This window comes from Callionymus lyra, chromosome 2 (genome assembly GCF_982586985.1).
Source record: "Callionymus lyra chromosome 2, fCalLyr1.hap1.1, whole genome shotgun sequence".
Lineage (NCBI taxonomy): Eukaryota > Metazoa > Chordata > Actinopteri > Syngnathiformes > Callionymidae > Callionymus > Callionymus lyra.
In genome coordinates this window covers 5,584,829-5,600,505 of record NC_141819.1, presented here as the reverse complement: position 1 = coordinate 5,600,505, position 15,677 = coordinate 5,584,829, and the positions used below count along the sequence as shown (strand labels likewise).

Here is a 15,677-nt window from a genome sequence, read left to right as displayed (position 1 = left end):
AGCAAACTAGAAGGTTCCTTTTAAAACCCACTTTCATCTCCATTAGAACTTACATTTTGTCAAGCTAAGATGTTTATTTTAAATATAATTTTATAAAAATGAGTATTCTTGGTCTTATTATTGAAAGACAACTCTGATCAACTCTCATCTGTTTCTATCCTGGTATTCACCAGCTGAACCACTAGATGTCCTCACACTGCTGCACATGTCCACCTCTGCACTACAACTGTGAAAGCAACGTTTGAGGTTTTTAATTGTGTCTTTATCTCCCCCTGCTGGTGATGTGAGTGAAGTGAAGTTCTTTGGTTTAATGTGTGTATGAACCTGGTAGACTCACACTTGTTCACTCTCACCTCACACCTGGAGACTCTTCACTTCCTCTGAAGTCAATTACTCTCCTCATTGAAGCATCACTCTTCAGAGACACACAGCTGGGTTCTGGTCCAGATCTTGGTCCAGGTCCAGCAGGTTCTTGCTGCTGCTTTGATCTTGAACACAGAAGTAGAATGAGTGAGAATGAAGACATGGAGGACAATCTTGGAGGTCCTTGTCTCACCTCTGAGTGCTGGTCTGTTCATCGTGCTCCTCACACTGAGGGTATTTAAAGGAGTCTCTGTCCTCACCATGAGTCTCAGCAGAGTCTTCACCTTCACACAAACACACTCATGACATTCTTGTCAACATCAAAAGTTGTTGTTGCCTCATAGTGTAAAAACTTTAATCAATCCTTTCATAATGTCTTGTTTTCATTAGAGGAAAACAGATTTTACTTCACACGTTCTGCGCCCTCTACAGGCAGGGTTAAATTAAGCAGATGTAACCCAGTGTTCTTCATCTTCATCATGTTTGTTCACATTCACGTTCTTACTGCTCCACAGATGCTCGGCCAGATCCTCCTCCTCCATGTCCTTCAGGAGATGAACTGTGATCTTCAGGAATTCTTCTCTGATGCTTCTCCACTTCTCATCTTCCTCCTCAGTCTGTGGAGTCTCTGGACTCACAAACCTCCAGACTCTCTTCAGCTCCTTCTGCATATAGTTGTAGAAGTTTCTCTCCAGTGACTGGAACAGAATCACAGAGAAGAAAGTCAGAGTGATAGTGGATCATCTCAAGAACCACAAAGACCAGAAGCTTTAACTTGGATTCAGCTGAAGGATGATGAACAGAAGGAACCTCTAGGATGAGGACCTCCTCTAGTTTATGAACATACCAGCCGTTTGATTTCCAGTTGTGAGGGATGTTGCTGACCAATGAGAAGCTCTGAGTTCTGATGGTCCACTCTGAGAAGAAGAGATGAAATCAGACTGTAAATAAATTCTTGTCGTGTTGAAGGTTCTGATCAAAAGCAAACTAGAAGGTTCCTTTTAAAACCCACTTTCATCTCCATTAGAACTTACATTTTGTCAAGCTAAGATGTTTATTTTAAATATAATTTTATAAAAATGAGTATTCGTGGTCTTATTATTGAAAGAAAACTCTGATCAACTCTCATCTGTTTCTATCCTGGTATTCACCAGCTGAACCACTAGATGTCCTCACACTGCTGCACATGTCCACCTCTGCATTACAACTGTGAAAGCAACGTTTGAGGTTTTTAATTGTGTCTTTATCTCCCCCTGCTGGTGATGTGAGTGAAGTGAAGTTCTCTGGTTTAATGTGTGTATGAACCTGGTAGACTCACACTTGTTCACTCTCACCTCACACCTGGAGACTCTTCACTTCCTCTGAAGTCCATCCATCTCCCCATTGAATGATCACTCTTCAGAGACACACAGCTGGGTTCTGGTCCAGATCTTGGTCCAGGTCCAGCAGGTTCTTGCTGCTGCTTTGATCTTGAACACAGAAGTAGAATGAGTGAGAATGAAGACATGGAGGTGCTAAAAATGGATCAAGGGATTGACTTTTTACGAAAGAACATGTTTTTTTTAGAAAGAACAAGCTGGACAAATTTATTATATTTTGAGTTTATTTGACTTCCTTGAAAGAAGAGAAATGTCAACTGAACTTTAGTCTGAGCTTTTGTTGTTTAGTCTGTATCTTTTGTTTTTCTTTTCCTTCTTTATTTGTGGTGTTTTTCTTTACGCTAGATTTGTAGTGCGCGTAATGACAGAACATTACGGTAGCAGTGATGAAGCGTGAAAGAAATGTCTGTGTTTACGAAGCCGACGATATTAGTTCAAGTTGATGCTCCAGTGGCGTCACTAGCCTGAATGGATCATGACTAGAACCAACAGCTTTAAAGCAGGAGTTCAGGGATTGAGCCTCGGTGTTGATGTTTATAAGTTATTTATTTATTGTGTTGTTGCTACAGCAGCAAACTTGCCATCCATTCACTTATTTATTTGTGTTCAGTGTTGTTGAGGAGATCGTTATTTGTGATCATTCTCTTGTGAAAAGCTTCAGATAAATGCATGTATACAAGCCAGGCTTTGGTTCAGTTTGTGGAGGTGCGCTCGGTTTGCTCACCCAGTTGTCCAGGAGGTATTATGTGCTCACATAAGTTTAGGGTCTGCAGCCTCAAAAAAGAAGACACTGCTATGTGAAGTTGTGGCACAATTGGAGTCGAGTGTTTTTAACTCCACACTTTTAACTGACTTTAATGCAAATCTGGAATTCCAGAAAGTCACGTAACTTTCTACTCTGTAATAGTTAATAATACAGTATTCTAACAAATCTTAACAATTCTAAGGTAGTACATTCTTCAGAATAAACTACCTGGTGTCTATAATGTGAGAATATTGATTGATAAATAAAACAAAAAAAAAGGAGAGGTAGCCTATTTTGTAATGTTAATTATTAATTAAAATGATGCCTCTCGTTGTTGGCTAATGGCAAAAATATATAAATAATGTTTCAACACTGAACAAAAACAAATAAGTAAAATAAAATGAAAAAAACACTATAAAAAAAACAGCAACAGGTAAATATAAATCACTTTGTACTTTCACACACAGCATTTTTTGAAGTTTTACAAATGTATTTTTGTTTTGTACATTAAAATAATATATTTACAAGTACAAATGTTTTGTCAATACAAAATAAAAGTTACAAATATTAATTTTACATTTGTGGATATCACAACACACGTGCAACCATTGAATATTTGCAGATCACCCTCTAGACAGTTAAATAATAGTGAGACAAAAATAGCTCCGTAACCCATGAGGTTTTTAATTGTGTCTTTATCTCCCCCTGCTGGTGATGTGAGTGAAGTAAAGTTCTCTGGTTTAATGTGTGTATGAACCTGGTAGACTCACACTTGTTCACTCTCACCTCACACCTGGAGACTCTTCACTTCCTCTGGGTTCTGGTCCAGATCTTGGTCCAGGTCCAGCAGGTTCTTGCTGCTGCTTTGATCTTGAACACAGAAGTAGAATGAGTGAGAATGAAGACATGGAGGACAATCTTGGAGGTCCTTGTCTCACCTCTGAGTGCTGGTCTGTTCATCGTGCTCCTCACACTGAGGGGATTTAAAGGAGTCTCTGTCCTCACCATGAGTCTCAGCAGAGTCTTCACCTTCACACAAACACACTCGTAAGATTCTTGTCAACATTAAAAGTTGTTCTCGCCTCATAGTGTAAAAACTTTAATCAATCCTTTCATAATGTCTTGTTTTCATTAGAGGAAAACAGATTTTACTTCACACGTTCTGCGCCCTCTACAGGCAGGGTTAGATGAAGCAGATGTAACCCAGGTGAAATTAGCCTTAGGTTAATAAATAGTTAATAAATTAGAATAAATAAATACACGAAATTCATCATTTAAATAAGTTACATTACTGACATTAAAACATCTAAAATAGATAAATACGATTTAAAACATTATTTCATGGCGTGGTATTTTGTTGTTTTTCATTGGTTAAGAGGTTGATATCCATTAGCGAATCACAGCGCTGATAGTTGGTGATGCAGAACCGAATCCAGGAAGTGAGAGCAGGTGCGCTCGCTCGTGTAGAACTCCGGAGAAGAAACCGTTAAGAGAAGAGCAAACACGATTTATTTTCCTATTGCAAGTGTTTTCTTTACCTTTCTGTCTATGTCGATAGACTGTGGTTTTGTTTACCGTTTTAGTTTTGAGTCATTGACGAAATTTGCGGAGGAAAAGTTTTTCTTTTGAAGATCAAGCACCCAGCGCGTGCTCGTGAACAGTGGATGGCGAGCTAACCCAACTAGGAGCTACGACTGAACTGTATGTTTTTGACGTTGGAAGAGACACTTTACTCTCGTGTTTTGGGAGAGTGGACATCGCGTTCCCGTTGTTAAAGTTTTTCCCCCCTTTCCCTGCCGAGGAATACTCTCCAGGACCGCGGTAAGACTGTTCCGGTTTAAACCGCATTTTCCCCTCTGGATTACGTGAACAGTGCGTGGACTGCTTCGCGCTGTTGTGTGGAAGGGTAACGGTTTCCCTTTTACCTGCTAACGGACTGTTTAGCACTAAAAACTGATTGAATAGACACTTGAACAGTTTATTATTTTATGTTTCATACTATGGTGCATATCTTGAATGTTTTGAACTGAAATGTTGATTGCAACTGCATTTTCTCATGTGGGTTTTGTGAGATGCCCTGTGGTTCATGGTTGTAATACTTGAAAGAAACTAGTTTTGTCTAAATAACTTCAAACTTACTGGATAACAATTCAAACTAGAATACAAAAGAGCTCTGAAATAATAACTCGACTACTGAAACTAACTAAGGTTAAGTTAACTAGAGACTGAAGGATTCAAAAAGGTTTCTTAATCTAAAAGGTAACTGAGTAAAACTCAGGTTCTTCGAATTCATTTTGCATTTATGCGAATGTTTGTGTTCCTATGTTGTATGTATGTCATGTCTGTAAATGTCTAAAGGATCCATTTTCTAACTACTATTTTCATTCTCATTAGATAAAGCCGGCAATCTAAACTAAACTTTTGGTCTGTGATGTTTTCTCTTGTCAATCATTATTTTAGCCAATTTACTGCTCTTCCTACGAACCTAGTTTCTAGTCCCACAACAACTCACTATTAATATTTGTAGTAAGTGCTACACTGAGGTATCTTCTATCCACAGACGCAGATGGAACTATGAAATGAGGCGTCCACTATCCAGCATTAGCAGCTTCTCTACTCGGTAAAATCTCTTTCCACACTGAGATCTCAGGCTTTCTGGTCCTTGTTTTTGAGCCATTAGAGCAAATCTTCCTAAAGAAAGTCCAGCCCTTTTCTTCAACCCCTCCTGTCGGCACTCACCTGAGGGACCAGACCATCTCATCAGCTCCACCTGCCTGCAATTATTGAAGGAGAACAATAGGCTGCTTGGAGCTCCAGTCTTCTCCTTTCTTGTGCTGTGTCTCAAATCGCATACTTGCGTACTCAAAGTTAGTATTTTTAGTGCGTAAGATCGTCTCAATTCTTAGTATGCGAAATTTAGTGCACCATGCACACTAAATTTTCACTAAAACGAAAATGATGATGATGATGATGATGATGGTCTGATTGTCTCTGAGCTTCATTAGAATTTGTGGCTCACGTGCGCAACACATGCACTTATTCTTACTATGTTTTTAAAATGAGAGTGTTTTCTTAACAATCTTATAATTCCTAATAGTTTTTTCCTTATTGCGTGAAATGCCTGGAAAACAACTCAATATAAATCGATCATGTTGTCTTAATAAATAAAGATAATTATTTTAGTGAATGAACAACATATTTTTAAGTTTGCAAATAATTCATTATCCACTCATGTATCTACAAACGTGTTTATTTTCAATCAATATTGATATTAATGTGTCTCTGATAAACATGGATCTGAGCAGTAAATATGTACATAGAACACCTTCAAACCTGTCAGGAAGTCAAGTTTCACGCCATTATTATTCTTGATAGATATGAAATTTGCTGCGCTCACACTGAAAGAGAAGAGAGCTCTGATTGGCTGATGTGCATGTCACATGAATGGTTATTGCACCGATTGCTTATCTTTCGGTAGATTGCGACCGACTGTAAGGCAGCTCTGGTCTATATTAACAATACACACTCACACGATTACACTCCCAGTCACTACAACAGCACAGACACGAGGTAATGGTATATTATTTGCTGATAAAGAATATTTATAGACAAATGAGTCACTGGTCTTCTGACCAGAACTAACCAAACAAGACACTGATCAACTCCTTCTGACGCTGGTATAAAGGGTTGGACTGAAATAAAAGTATGTGACTCATGAAACTGGTGTTTCTTGTTAGACTGTTACCAAGCCTTGTGTTCTGGTTCATTGTCAAGATTTTATTTACTGTACGTGCTTTCATTTCTCTCCTGCAGGGAATTAAAAGACAAAAAATATAGATATTTTCTGAGGATTTCTACAGAGGAGGTCTGTAACCTAATCAACGCCATATTCAAGGATGGATTCGACATGGACGGTTTCTTCCCTCATTGTCTTGTTAATGAAGATATCGCCTGTGATGTTGATGAAATGTTCTGGACTGATCCAGATAATAATATTTTCACTGCTGGATATTCTTTTCTTTTTTGTTAGTTCCCCCCTATATTTTTTATAGTATCTTTTCTCTTGATTGTGTTTTTTTTTGTTTTGTTTTTTTTGTATTTTGAACAGTACTGTTGCAGCATGGCACCGGTGAACAAGATGAAACCCTTCTTTTGCTCGTCCGACGTCCTTCCTTGTAGGCTCTTTATTAAAGTTGTTCATGTAATTGGCCCCTGGGTTACCAAAATAGTAAAGCTCCCCCTTTCCACAGGGGGTTTCCCCAATGCATTTAAACATGCCATTGTGGAGCCTTTACTCAAAAAGCCAGGCTTAGACCCGACTGACCTCAGTAATTTCAGGCCTATTTCTAAGCTCCCTTTCTTGTCCAAGATCTTGGAGAAGGTGGTGTCTGAGCAGCTGTCTTTGTTCCTGGATCAGAGCGACATCCATGAGAAGTTTCAGTCTGGCTTCCGTAAACATCACTCTACAGAGACAGCCTTACTGAAAGTGTCCAGTGACATCATGATGTCGGCTGACTCGGGTCAATACACGGTTCTGGTTCTCTTGGATCTGTCGTCAGCCTTTGACACAGTAGATCACCAGATCCTGCTGAGAAGACTGAGGGATGAAGACTGTCTGGGTCTGTGTTACAGTGGTTCTCATCATACCTTTCTGGGCAGTTTCAGTGTATCTGCCAATCAAACAAGGTCTGAATCATCTGTTGTGTGGAGTCCCTCAAGGTTCTGTTTTGGGTCCTTTATTATTTTTGCTATACTTGATTCCCCTCGGTGAAATCATTCAGAGATTTCCTGATGTTACTTACCACATTTTTGACATCCAGCTCTACTGCTCTTTTGATCCAACTGAGCCCCAGAGGCTGAACTTAGTCAATTGTTTGCTAGAATCTAGATCTAATAATGAGCTACATGTGGACATAATTGAAACTCAAGTTATTTCTCCTGATAATAAGGTTCCAGTGGTTCGGCGCACATACTACCGTACCAGGAGAGGAAAATCCTTCCGGACTGTTGCTCCTAAGCTTTGGAACGATCTCTGTGTTTGATGATCTACTGACTCCTTCAAGAAACATCTGTGTTTGATGATCTACTGACTCCTTCAAGAAACATCTGTGTTTGATGATCTACTGACTCCTTCAAGAAACATCTGTGTTTGATGATCTAATGACTCCTTCAAGAAACATCTGTGTTTGATGATCTACTGACTCCTTCAAGAAACATCTGTGTTTGATGATCTACTGACTCCTTCAAGAAACATCTGTGTTTAATGATCTACTGACTCCTTCAAGAAACATCTGTGTTTGATGATCTACTGACTCCTTCAAGAAACATCTGTGTTTGATGATCTACTGACTCCTTCAAGAAACATCTGTGTTTGATGATCTACTGACTCCTTCAAGAAACATCTGTGTTTGATGATCTACTGACTCCTTCAAGAAACATCTTAAAACGTTCTTATTTGTGCTTTTCCCTGATTTTCTGGGACTACAGGGTTTTTCTAACGTGTCTTGATCTTTTAAAGTATATATTTTAACTATTGTTTTTGATTGTCAAAGCGCTTTGTGGCCCTGGTCTAGAAAGGCGCTTTACAAATAACATTTTCTTACTTATAATTGCTTCTCGTTTTTTACAAATTGCGTTAAATGCCTGGAAAACAACTCCATAAAGATCATGTTGTCTTAATAAATAAAGATCATAAATTAAATGAATGAACAACATATTTTTAAGTTCACGAATAATTTAATATCCACTCATGTATCTAAAAACATGTGTTTATTTTCAATCAATATTGATATTAATGTGTCTCTGATAAACATGGATCTGAGCAGTAAATATGTACATAAGACACCTTCAAACCTGTCAGGAAGTCAAGTTTCACGCCATTATTATTCTTGATAAATATGAAATTTGCTGCACACACACTGAAAGAGAAGAGAGCTCTGATTGGCTGATGTGCATGTCACATGAATGGTTATTTCACCGATTGCTTTTCTTTTATTTTCTTCTTATATCATATTATATTATGTCACCGCTCGACCGGTAGATTACCACTACCACTACAACAGCACAGTCACACAATAATAGTATATTATTTACTGATAAAGAATATTTATAGACAAGTTAGTCACAGTGGTTGAAAAAGACTCGATTCTTATCAACTGCCTCATCAGGAAGTTAAACAAATATGCACGCGCACAAAAAAGGGGCGACATAGCTCAGATGGTAGAGTGGTTGCCTGCAGTCCAAAAGGTTGCAGGTTCAATCCCAGCTCCAGACGTGTCGTTGTGTCCCTGAGCAAGACACTTCACCCTGATTGCTCCTGATGGTGAACTTGGCGCAAGTGTGCATGCCTACTCCCATCAGTATGTGTGAATGGTTGAATTTCCCCTCGCGGGACTAATAAGGGATTCTAAAAAAAAAAAAAAAAAAAAAAAAAAAAAAAAAAACACCCAAGCACACACACACACACCCACACACACACACACACACAAGCACACACACGCACATATAAAAGCACAGACACAAATATACATACAAAACAAATACTCACATGCACAAACACACAAAAATACAAAGTATACAGACACACACACACGTCAGGTGTTTGATTGTGATGAGATTCAGATTTTCTGTGTCATCATTTGTAGATTGAGCTGCAGTTGTTTAAAAACATCAACATGGATCGTCTCGTTGTGATTCATTTCATTTCATTTCATCAACTGCTGACTTGTGTGAGAGTCAGAGAGTCACTGACCTGTCTGCAGCTTTCTTCTCTTCTGTGGTCTCTGGTCCATGCTGGAGCAGAATTCAGCTTCTTCTGACCAGAACTGATGGAACAAGACACTGATCAACTCCTTCTGACGCTGGTATCAAGGGTTGAACTGAAATAAAAGTATGTGACTCATGAAACCGGTCTTTCTTGTTAGACTGTTACCAAGCCTTGTGTTCTGGTTCATTGTCAAGATTTTATTGACTGTACGTGCTTTCATTTCTGTCCTGCAGGGAATTAAAAGTAAAACAATATATCATTTCTGAGGATCTCTAGTTTATTTGTCCTAAAACAACATGAATCCCTTTATCTTCATAACCATGGTTCTACAAATTATTATTTCCGTTTACTCATTTATTGTCATTGCAACTAGTACAACGAGAAAAAAAAGATGTGCTCTCCACACAGCAGGGGGCAGTAGGCCTCGTCTGTAAAAGGCCTCACTTTCCACCAACAAGGCAACTTTTGGAGTCAGAAAATAGAAAAATAGAAAAGCTTTATTCATCCCCAGAGGGGAAACACACTTTCACAACAGCGCAGTTGAGAAAAATAAAGTGCAAGGAAAAAAGAAATAATAAAAGAGATAATACAAAATAAAACAATCTTAAGAATATACAAATTATTTACAAAATTAGAAATTTGACACTATTAACAAAATAAAATAGAATAAAAATAAAATAAAATAGAAATAAAAAAATAAAATAAAAAGCACACAAGAAGAAAAACACGCTACGGATTAGCATCAGGATATTTAAAGTAGAGAGTTAAATATCCTGACACCAGTTGGGATGAAGGACCTTCTATAACGCTCCGTCCTACACTGGGGGTGCCTGAGCCACTGAAGGAGCTGGCCAGCTCCTCCACGGTCAGGTGCAGTGGGTGGAGAGTGTTGTCCCTGATGGAGGATAGTCTGGAGAGTGTCCTCCTCTCTCCCACCTCCTCCACCGAGTCCAGCGAGCGGCCCAGGACAGAGCCGGCCCTCGTGACCAGCCTGTTCAGTCTCTTCCTGTCCCGGTCCGTGCTGCCTGCTCCCCAGCAGACCACAGCGTAGTGGATAGCAGAGGCTACCACAGAGTCATAAAAGGTCCTTAAAAGTGGTCTGCACACTCCGAAGGACCTCAGTCTCCCCAGGAGGTGGAGGCGACTTCGGCCCTTCTTGTACACGGCGTTGATGTGTGTGGACCAGTTCAGTTTATTGTTGAGGTGAACACCCAGGTATTTGAAGCTGTCCACCAGCTCAATGTCCGAGCCCTGGATGCTCACCGGTTGATGTGGTGGAGACTTTTTCCTGAAGTCAATCACCATCTCCCTTGTCTTACCGGTGTTTAAGCAAAGGTAGTTGCTCTCACACCAGTCAACAAAGTCCTTGATGACTGACCTGTACTCCAGCTCGCCCCCCCCAGACACGCAGCCCACAATGGCCGAGTCGTCGGAAAACTTCTGGAGGTGACAGCTGCTGGAGTCATAGGTAAAGTCCGCCGTGTAGAGGGAAAAAAGGAAAGGTGACAGCACTGTCCCTTGAGGCACCCCGGTGCTGCAGATGGTCACCTCAGACCTGCAGTCCTGCAGCCTCACATACTGCGGCCTGTTGGTGAGGTAGTCCATCGTCCATGCTGCCAGCTGTGTCCCAACTCCTGCGTCCTCCATCTTCTTCCTTAGCAGCGCCGGCTGGATGGTGTTGAAAGCACTTGAGAAGTCAAAAAACATGACTCTCACAGTGCTACCGGCGGCTTCCAGATGAGTCAGTGCCCGGTGCTGCAGGTAGATGACGGCGTCATCCACCCCCATCTTTGGCCTGTAGGCGAACTGCAGCGGATCCAACGCAGAGCTCACCGTCGTGCGTAGCTCGCGGAGTACCAGCCTCTCCAAGGTCTGGGTGACTGGTCTGAAGTGGCTCGGCTCCTTCGCGTGTACCGCCTTGGGAACCGGAACCACACAGGAGGTCTTCCACTGGACCGGGACCTTCTCCAGTTTGAGGCTCAGGTTGAAGATGTGTGTGAGCAACTCACAAAGTTGATCAGCACAGTCCCTGAGCAGTCTGGGGCTGAGTCCATCTGGTCCAGCAGCTTTCCTGATCTTCAGTCGCCTTAATTCTCTCCTCACCTGTTCAGATGTAACAGAGAGAGGTGGCTGTGGGGGGTTGGGCAGCTGAGGCAGTAGGGCGTGTTGGGGGGGAGAAAGGTGGCTTGGAGGTGAGAACAGTTGGGGGGAGGGGGCTGAAGCAGGGGAAAAACAGCTTTGTGAAGAGTGAGGGGCAGAGGTGGAGGGGGGAGGGGGGCCCTGATCAAACCGGTTGAAATACTGGTTCAGTTCAGTGGCCCATCTTTGGTCTCCCCCTGCTGTGGCTCTGGCTCCACTCTGGCCATGACCTGAGATGTTCTTCAGGCCTTTCCACACATCCCTTGTGTTGCCCTGCGCCATTTGCTCCTCCAGTTTCCTCTTGTATTCGTCCTTGGCCATCCTGATCGCCTTCTTGAGTTCACGCTGGACCTCCTTAAGCTCCTCTCTGCTCCCTGAAGCAAACACCCTCTTCTTCTTGTTCAGCAGAACTTGAAGTTGAGGGGTCACCCATGGCTTGGTGTTGGCAAAGCACCGCACCTTGCGGGTCGGCGTGACGTTGCCCTCACAGAACTTTATGTAATCCGTGGAATGGTCATTGAAGGTGTCGATGTCATCACCATGAGAGAACACGCTCCAGTCCGTAGACTCAAAGCAGTCTCTCAGCCTCTCCTTGGCTTCATCATTCCACATTTTAACAGTTCTTTTCTGTGCAGGCTGTCTCCTCACCATGGGAGTGTATTCAGGTCGCAGACGTATCAGGTTGTGATCAGAGCGGCCGAGGGGGGGCAGGGCGGTGGAGGTGTAGGCACCTTTGACATTTGCATATAAAAGGTCCAGAGTCTTGTCCTCCCGGGTGTGGCACTTCACGTATTGTGTGAAGGTGGGAAGAATGGAGGAAAGTGAGGCATGGTTGAAATCTCCATGAGCAGGAGAGAGTTCGGGTGTTTGAGCTGCAGGTCCGACACTGAGGCGCTCAGCCTCTCGCTCGCTGCGGCTGCGTCCGCAGAGGGAGGAATGTAAACAGTGAACACAATCACATGTGAGAACTCCCTCGGGATGTAATACGGGCGGATGCCCACCGCAACGAACTCTATGTCCTTAGTGCACACTTGTTCTTTAATGGAGACATGCGCGGGATCGCTCCATCTCTCATTAATAAACACCGCCACTCCTCCTCCTCTCCTCTTTCCATCCATGTCCCGGTCCGCACGCACCATCTTGAACCCCTCCAGGGAAACAACAGAGTCTGGGATCTTCTCCGTCAGCCAGGTCTCCGTGAAACATAGAAGGCTGCTCTCCCGGAAGTCTCTCTGATGCCGGGTCAGCGCAGCGAGCTCGTCCGTTTTATTCACGATCGAACGTACATTTCCCATGATGATCGATGGAATAAAGGGACGGAACCTACGTTTCTTCTCTTGTTTCATCCAACCTGCTCTGCATCCGCGTCTTTTTCTCTTGATTTCCACGGGAATCGTCCATTCCCCTGGCTTCGTCTCCATATCCCTCACTTTGACTGGGTGAACTCTAGTGTACTGGGTTGGAGTCCTCATTGTCATTCACAGTGTCTCCGTTCTGCGCCCACTACCTCTCGTCCTCCGCTTCCCGTTTCTCCCCCTCCTGATCTTTCCTCCGTTCCTCAGGAGTATCACAGTTTGGGTGAGGTTTTTAGCAAGGAGAGGGCGCTATCCCTACCACCACACCGTCCCTATGACTGCGCCATCGACTTACTTCCTGGTTCTTTACTCCCCTGTAGTCGACTGTACAAGGTTTCTCGTCCTGAGTTTCAGGCGCTCGACACCTATATCGGGGAGTCGCTGACGGCCGGTTTGATTCGCCCCTCTTCTTCGCCTCTTGGTGCAGGGTTCTTTTTTATAAGTAAGAAGGACAAGTCTCTGAGACCCTGCATTGACTACAGGGGGTTAAACAACATAACCATCAAGAATCGCTATCCCCTCCCACTCATAGATCCCTCTTTTGATCCACTGAACAAGGCCAGGGTCTTCACCAAACTGGACCTTCGAAGTGCGTATCACCTAGTTCGGGTTAGAGAGGTTGATGAGTGGAAGACGGCATTTAAGACTCCCCTAGGACACTTCGAGTATCTAGTCATGCCGTTTGGCCTGACCAATGCGCCAGCGGTTTTCCAGAGACTCATAAATGAGGTCTTAGGGGACTTCTTGAATGATTTTGTGTATGTTTATCTTGATGATATCTTGATCTTTTCCAGTTCCCGTGAGGAACACACCAGCCATGTCCGCCGCGTTCTCCAACGGCTACTAGAGAACCGACTCTTTGTCAAGGCAGAGAAGTGTGAGTTCGGAGTTCCCACCGTGAGTTTTTTGGGTTTTATTTTAGGGCAAGGTCAGCTGCAGCCAGATCCCGTGAAGGTAGAGGCAGTTTCCCAGTGGCCAGTGCCTGTTAGCCGCAAGCAATTGCAACAGTTCTTGGGCTTTGCAAACTTTTACCGTAGGTTCATCCGGGGTTATAGCCAGGTAGCCGCTCCACTAACCCAGCTTACCTCCACTAAGAGCCCTTTCATCTGGTCCGCCAAGGCGGAGGACTCCTTCAACCGGCTGCGCTCGCTGTTCTCCTCCGCCCCTATCCTACGACACCCTGACCCGGTCCGTCAGTTCATCGTGGAGGTGGACGCTTCGGACACCGGCATAGGAGCAGTGCTGTCTCAGAGGTACGCCAAGGACAACAAGGTGCATCCCTGTGCATTCTATTCCCGGAAACTGTCTCCAGCTGAGCGCAACTATGACATTGGCAACCGGGAGCTCCTGGCGGTGGTGGCGGCACTTCAGGAGTGGAAGCATTGGCTGGAGGGCTCAGAGGTACCCTTTCTGGTTTTAACGGACCATAAGAACCTGCTCTACTTACAGGAGGCCAGGCGCCTGAACTCCCGCCAGGCCCGTTGGGCCCTGTTTCTAGGCCAATTTGACTTTGCCCTGACTTACCGCCCAGGAGGTAAGAACATTAAGCCTGATGCCTTATCTCGACAGTTTGCCCCTTCCCAGGAGGGTCTGGCGGATGAGACCATCCTCCCTAAGCGGTGCTTCATCAGGGCAGCCAGCTGGGACATAGAGAGGGTAGTTCAGGAGGCTCAGGAGAGTGACCCAGGACCTAGCTCTGGACCGCCTGATAGACTCTTTGTTCCGCAGCCAGCTCGTGCCCAGGTGCTTCAGTGGGGACACAACCACAGGGTAGCGTGTCACCCAGGCGTTTCAAGGACTCTATCGTTTCTAAGACAGAAATTCTGGTGGCCGGAGATGGCACGCGATGTCAAGGAGTTTGTGGCTGCCTGTGCCACGTGTGCTCGCGGAAAGTTCCCTCGTCGCCCCCCCGCTGGACTCCTGCGACCCTTACCTGTGCCGAGTCGCCCCTGGTCGCACATCTCAGTGGACTTCGTTACCGGTCTTCCTCCATCCATGGGTAGGACGGTAATCCTTACGATAGTGGATCGCTTCTCCAAGATGGCTCACTTCATTCCGCTGATCAAGTTACCGTCGGCATTGGAGACAGCGGACCTGCTGGTCCTACACATTTTTAGACTCCATGGCATTCCAGTGGACATCGTCTCAGATCGTGGACCCCAGTTCTCCTCGCAAGTCTGGAGAGCATTCTGCAAGTCCCTGGGGGCTAGGGCCAGTCTTTCGTCAGGCTACCATCCGCAGAGCAACGGACAGACGGAACGGGCTAACCAGGACCTGGAATCAGCACTACGCTGCGTGTCGGCGCGTCACCCCGCCTCCTGGTGTCAACAGATCCCCTGGGTGGAGTATGCCCACAACTCCCTGACGTCTTCAGCCACTGGTATGTCGCCCTTCCAGGCTGCCTACGGATATCAGCCACCTCTCTTTCCCTCTCAGCTCTCAAGCTGCGGTTCCCTCTGTCCGGGCCCACCTACGACGTTGTCGCTCTGTCTGGCACCACACCAGGGCTGCTTTGTCCCGCACCGCCATCCGGAATCAACGCCTCGCTGACAAGCACCGTGTGCCAGCCCCTATTTACTCACCTGGCCAGAAGGTCTGGCTCTCCACCCGGGACCTCCCCCTTCCAGTGGAATCCCGTAAGCTGGTTCCAGGTTCGTAGGTCCCTTTGAGATTGAGAGGATCATCAATCCCACGGCCATGTGCCTCAAGCTCCCCCCTTCGCTCAAGGTCCATCTAACTTTCCACGTCTCACTCCTGAAGCCTGTCGCCTCTAGTCCTCTCAGTTCGCCCGCCGAGCCTCCACCTCCTCCACTCATCATCGATGACCATCCCGCTTATAGAGTCCATAAGATCCTGGAGGTTCGCCGTAGAGGTCGGGGATATCAGTATTTAGTGGACTGGGAGGGCTACGGTCCCGAGGAGCGCTCCTG

At 44.5% G+C, this 15,677-nt stretch overlaps 1 protein-coding gene across 1 annotated transcript; it reads right to left on the bottom strand.

Annotated features, from left to right (window-relative positions):
- Nucleotides 1–771: 771 nt before the first annotated feature.
- LOC148085150 (uncharacterized) lies at nt 772–9,318 on the bottom strand. Its single transcript, XM_087781571.1, has 5 exons — nt 9,239–9,318; nt 3,426–3,516; nt 3,274–3,357; nt 1,211–1,280; nt 772–789 (listed from the first exon to the last, which is right to left on the bottom strand). Exons 1-5 carry the CDS (start codon nt 9,276–9,278, stop codon nt 772–774), a joined length of 303 nt encoding a protein of 100 aa, XP_087637697.1. The 5' UTR covers nt 9,279–9,318.
- Nucleotides 9,319–15,677: the final 6,359 nt, after the last annotated feature.

Bases quoted from the DNA above. Each gene is read 5' to 3' on its own strand.
- LOC148085150 (XM_087781571.1), bottom strand. From the start codon at position 9,278: ATGGACCAGAGACCACAGAAGAGAAGAAAGCTGCAGACAG. The intron at 3,358-3,425 runs GTGAGACAAGGA...TCTGTGTTCAAG, and splicing joins GAACAGACCAGCACTCAGAG to ATCAAAGCAGCAGCAAGAAC. The intron at 1,281-3,273 runs GTGAGAGTGAAC...TCTTCTTCTCAG, and splicing joins GAAGAGTCTCCAGGTGTGAG to AGTGGACCATCAGAACTCAG.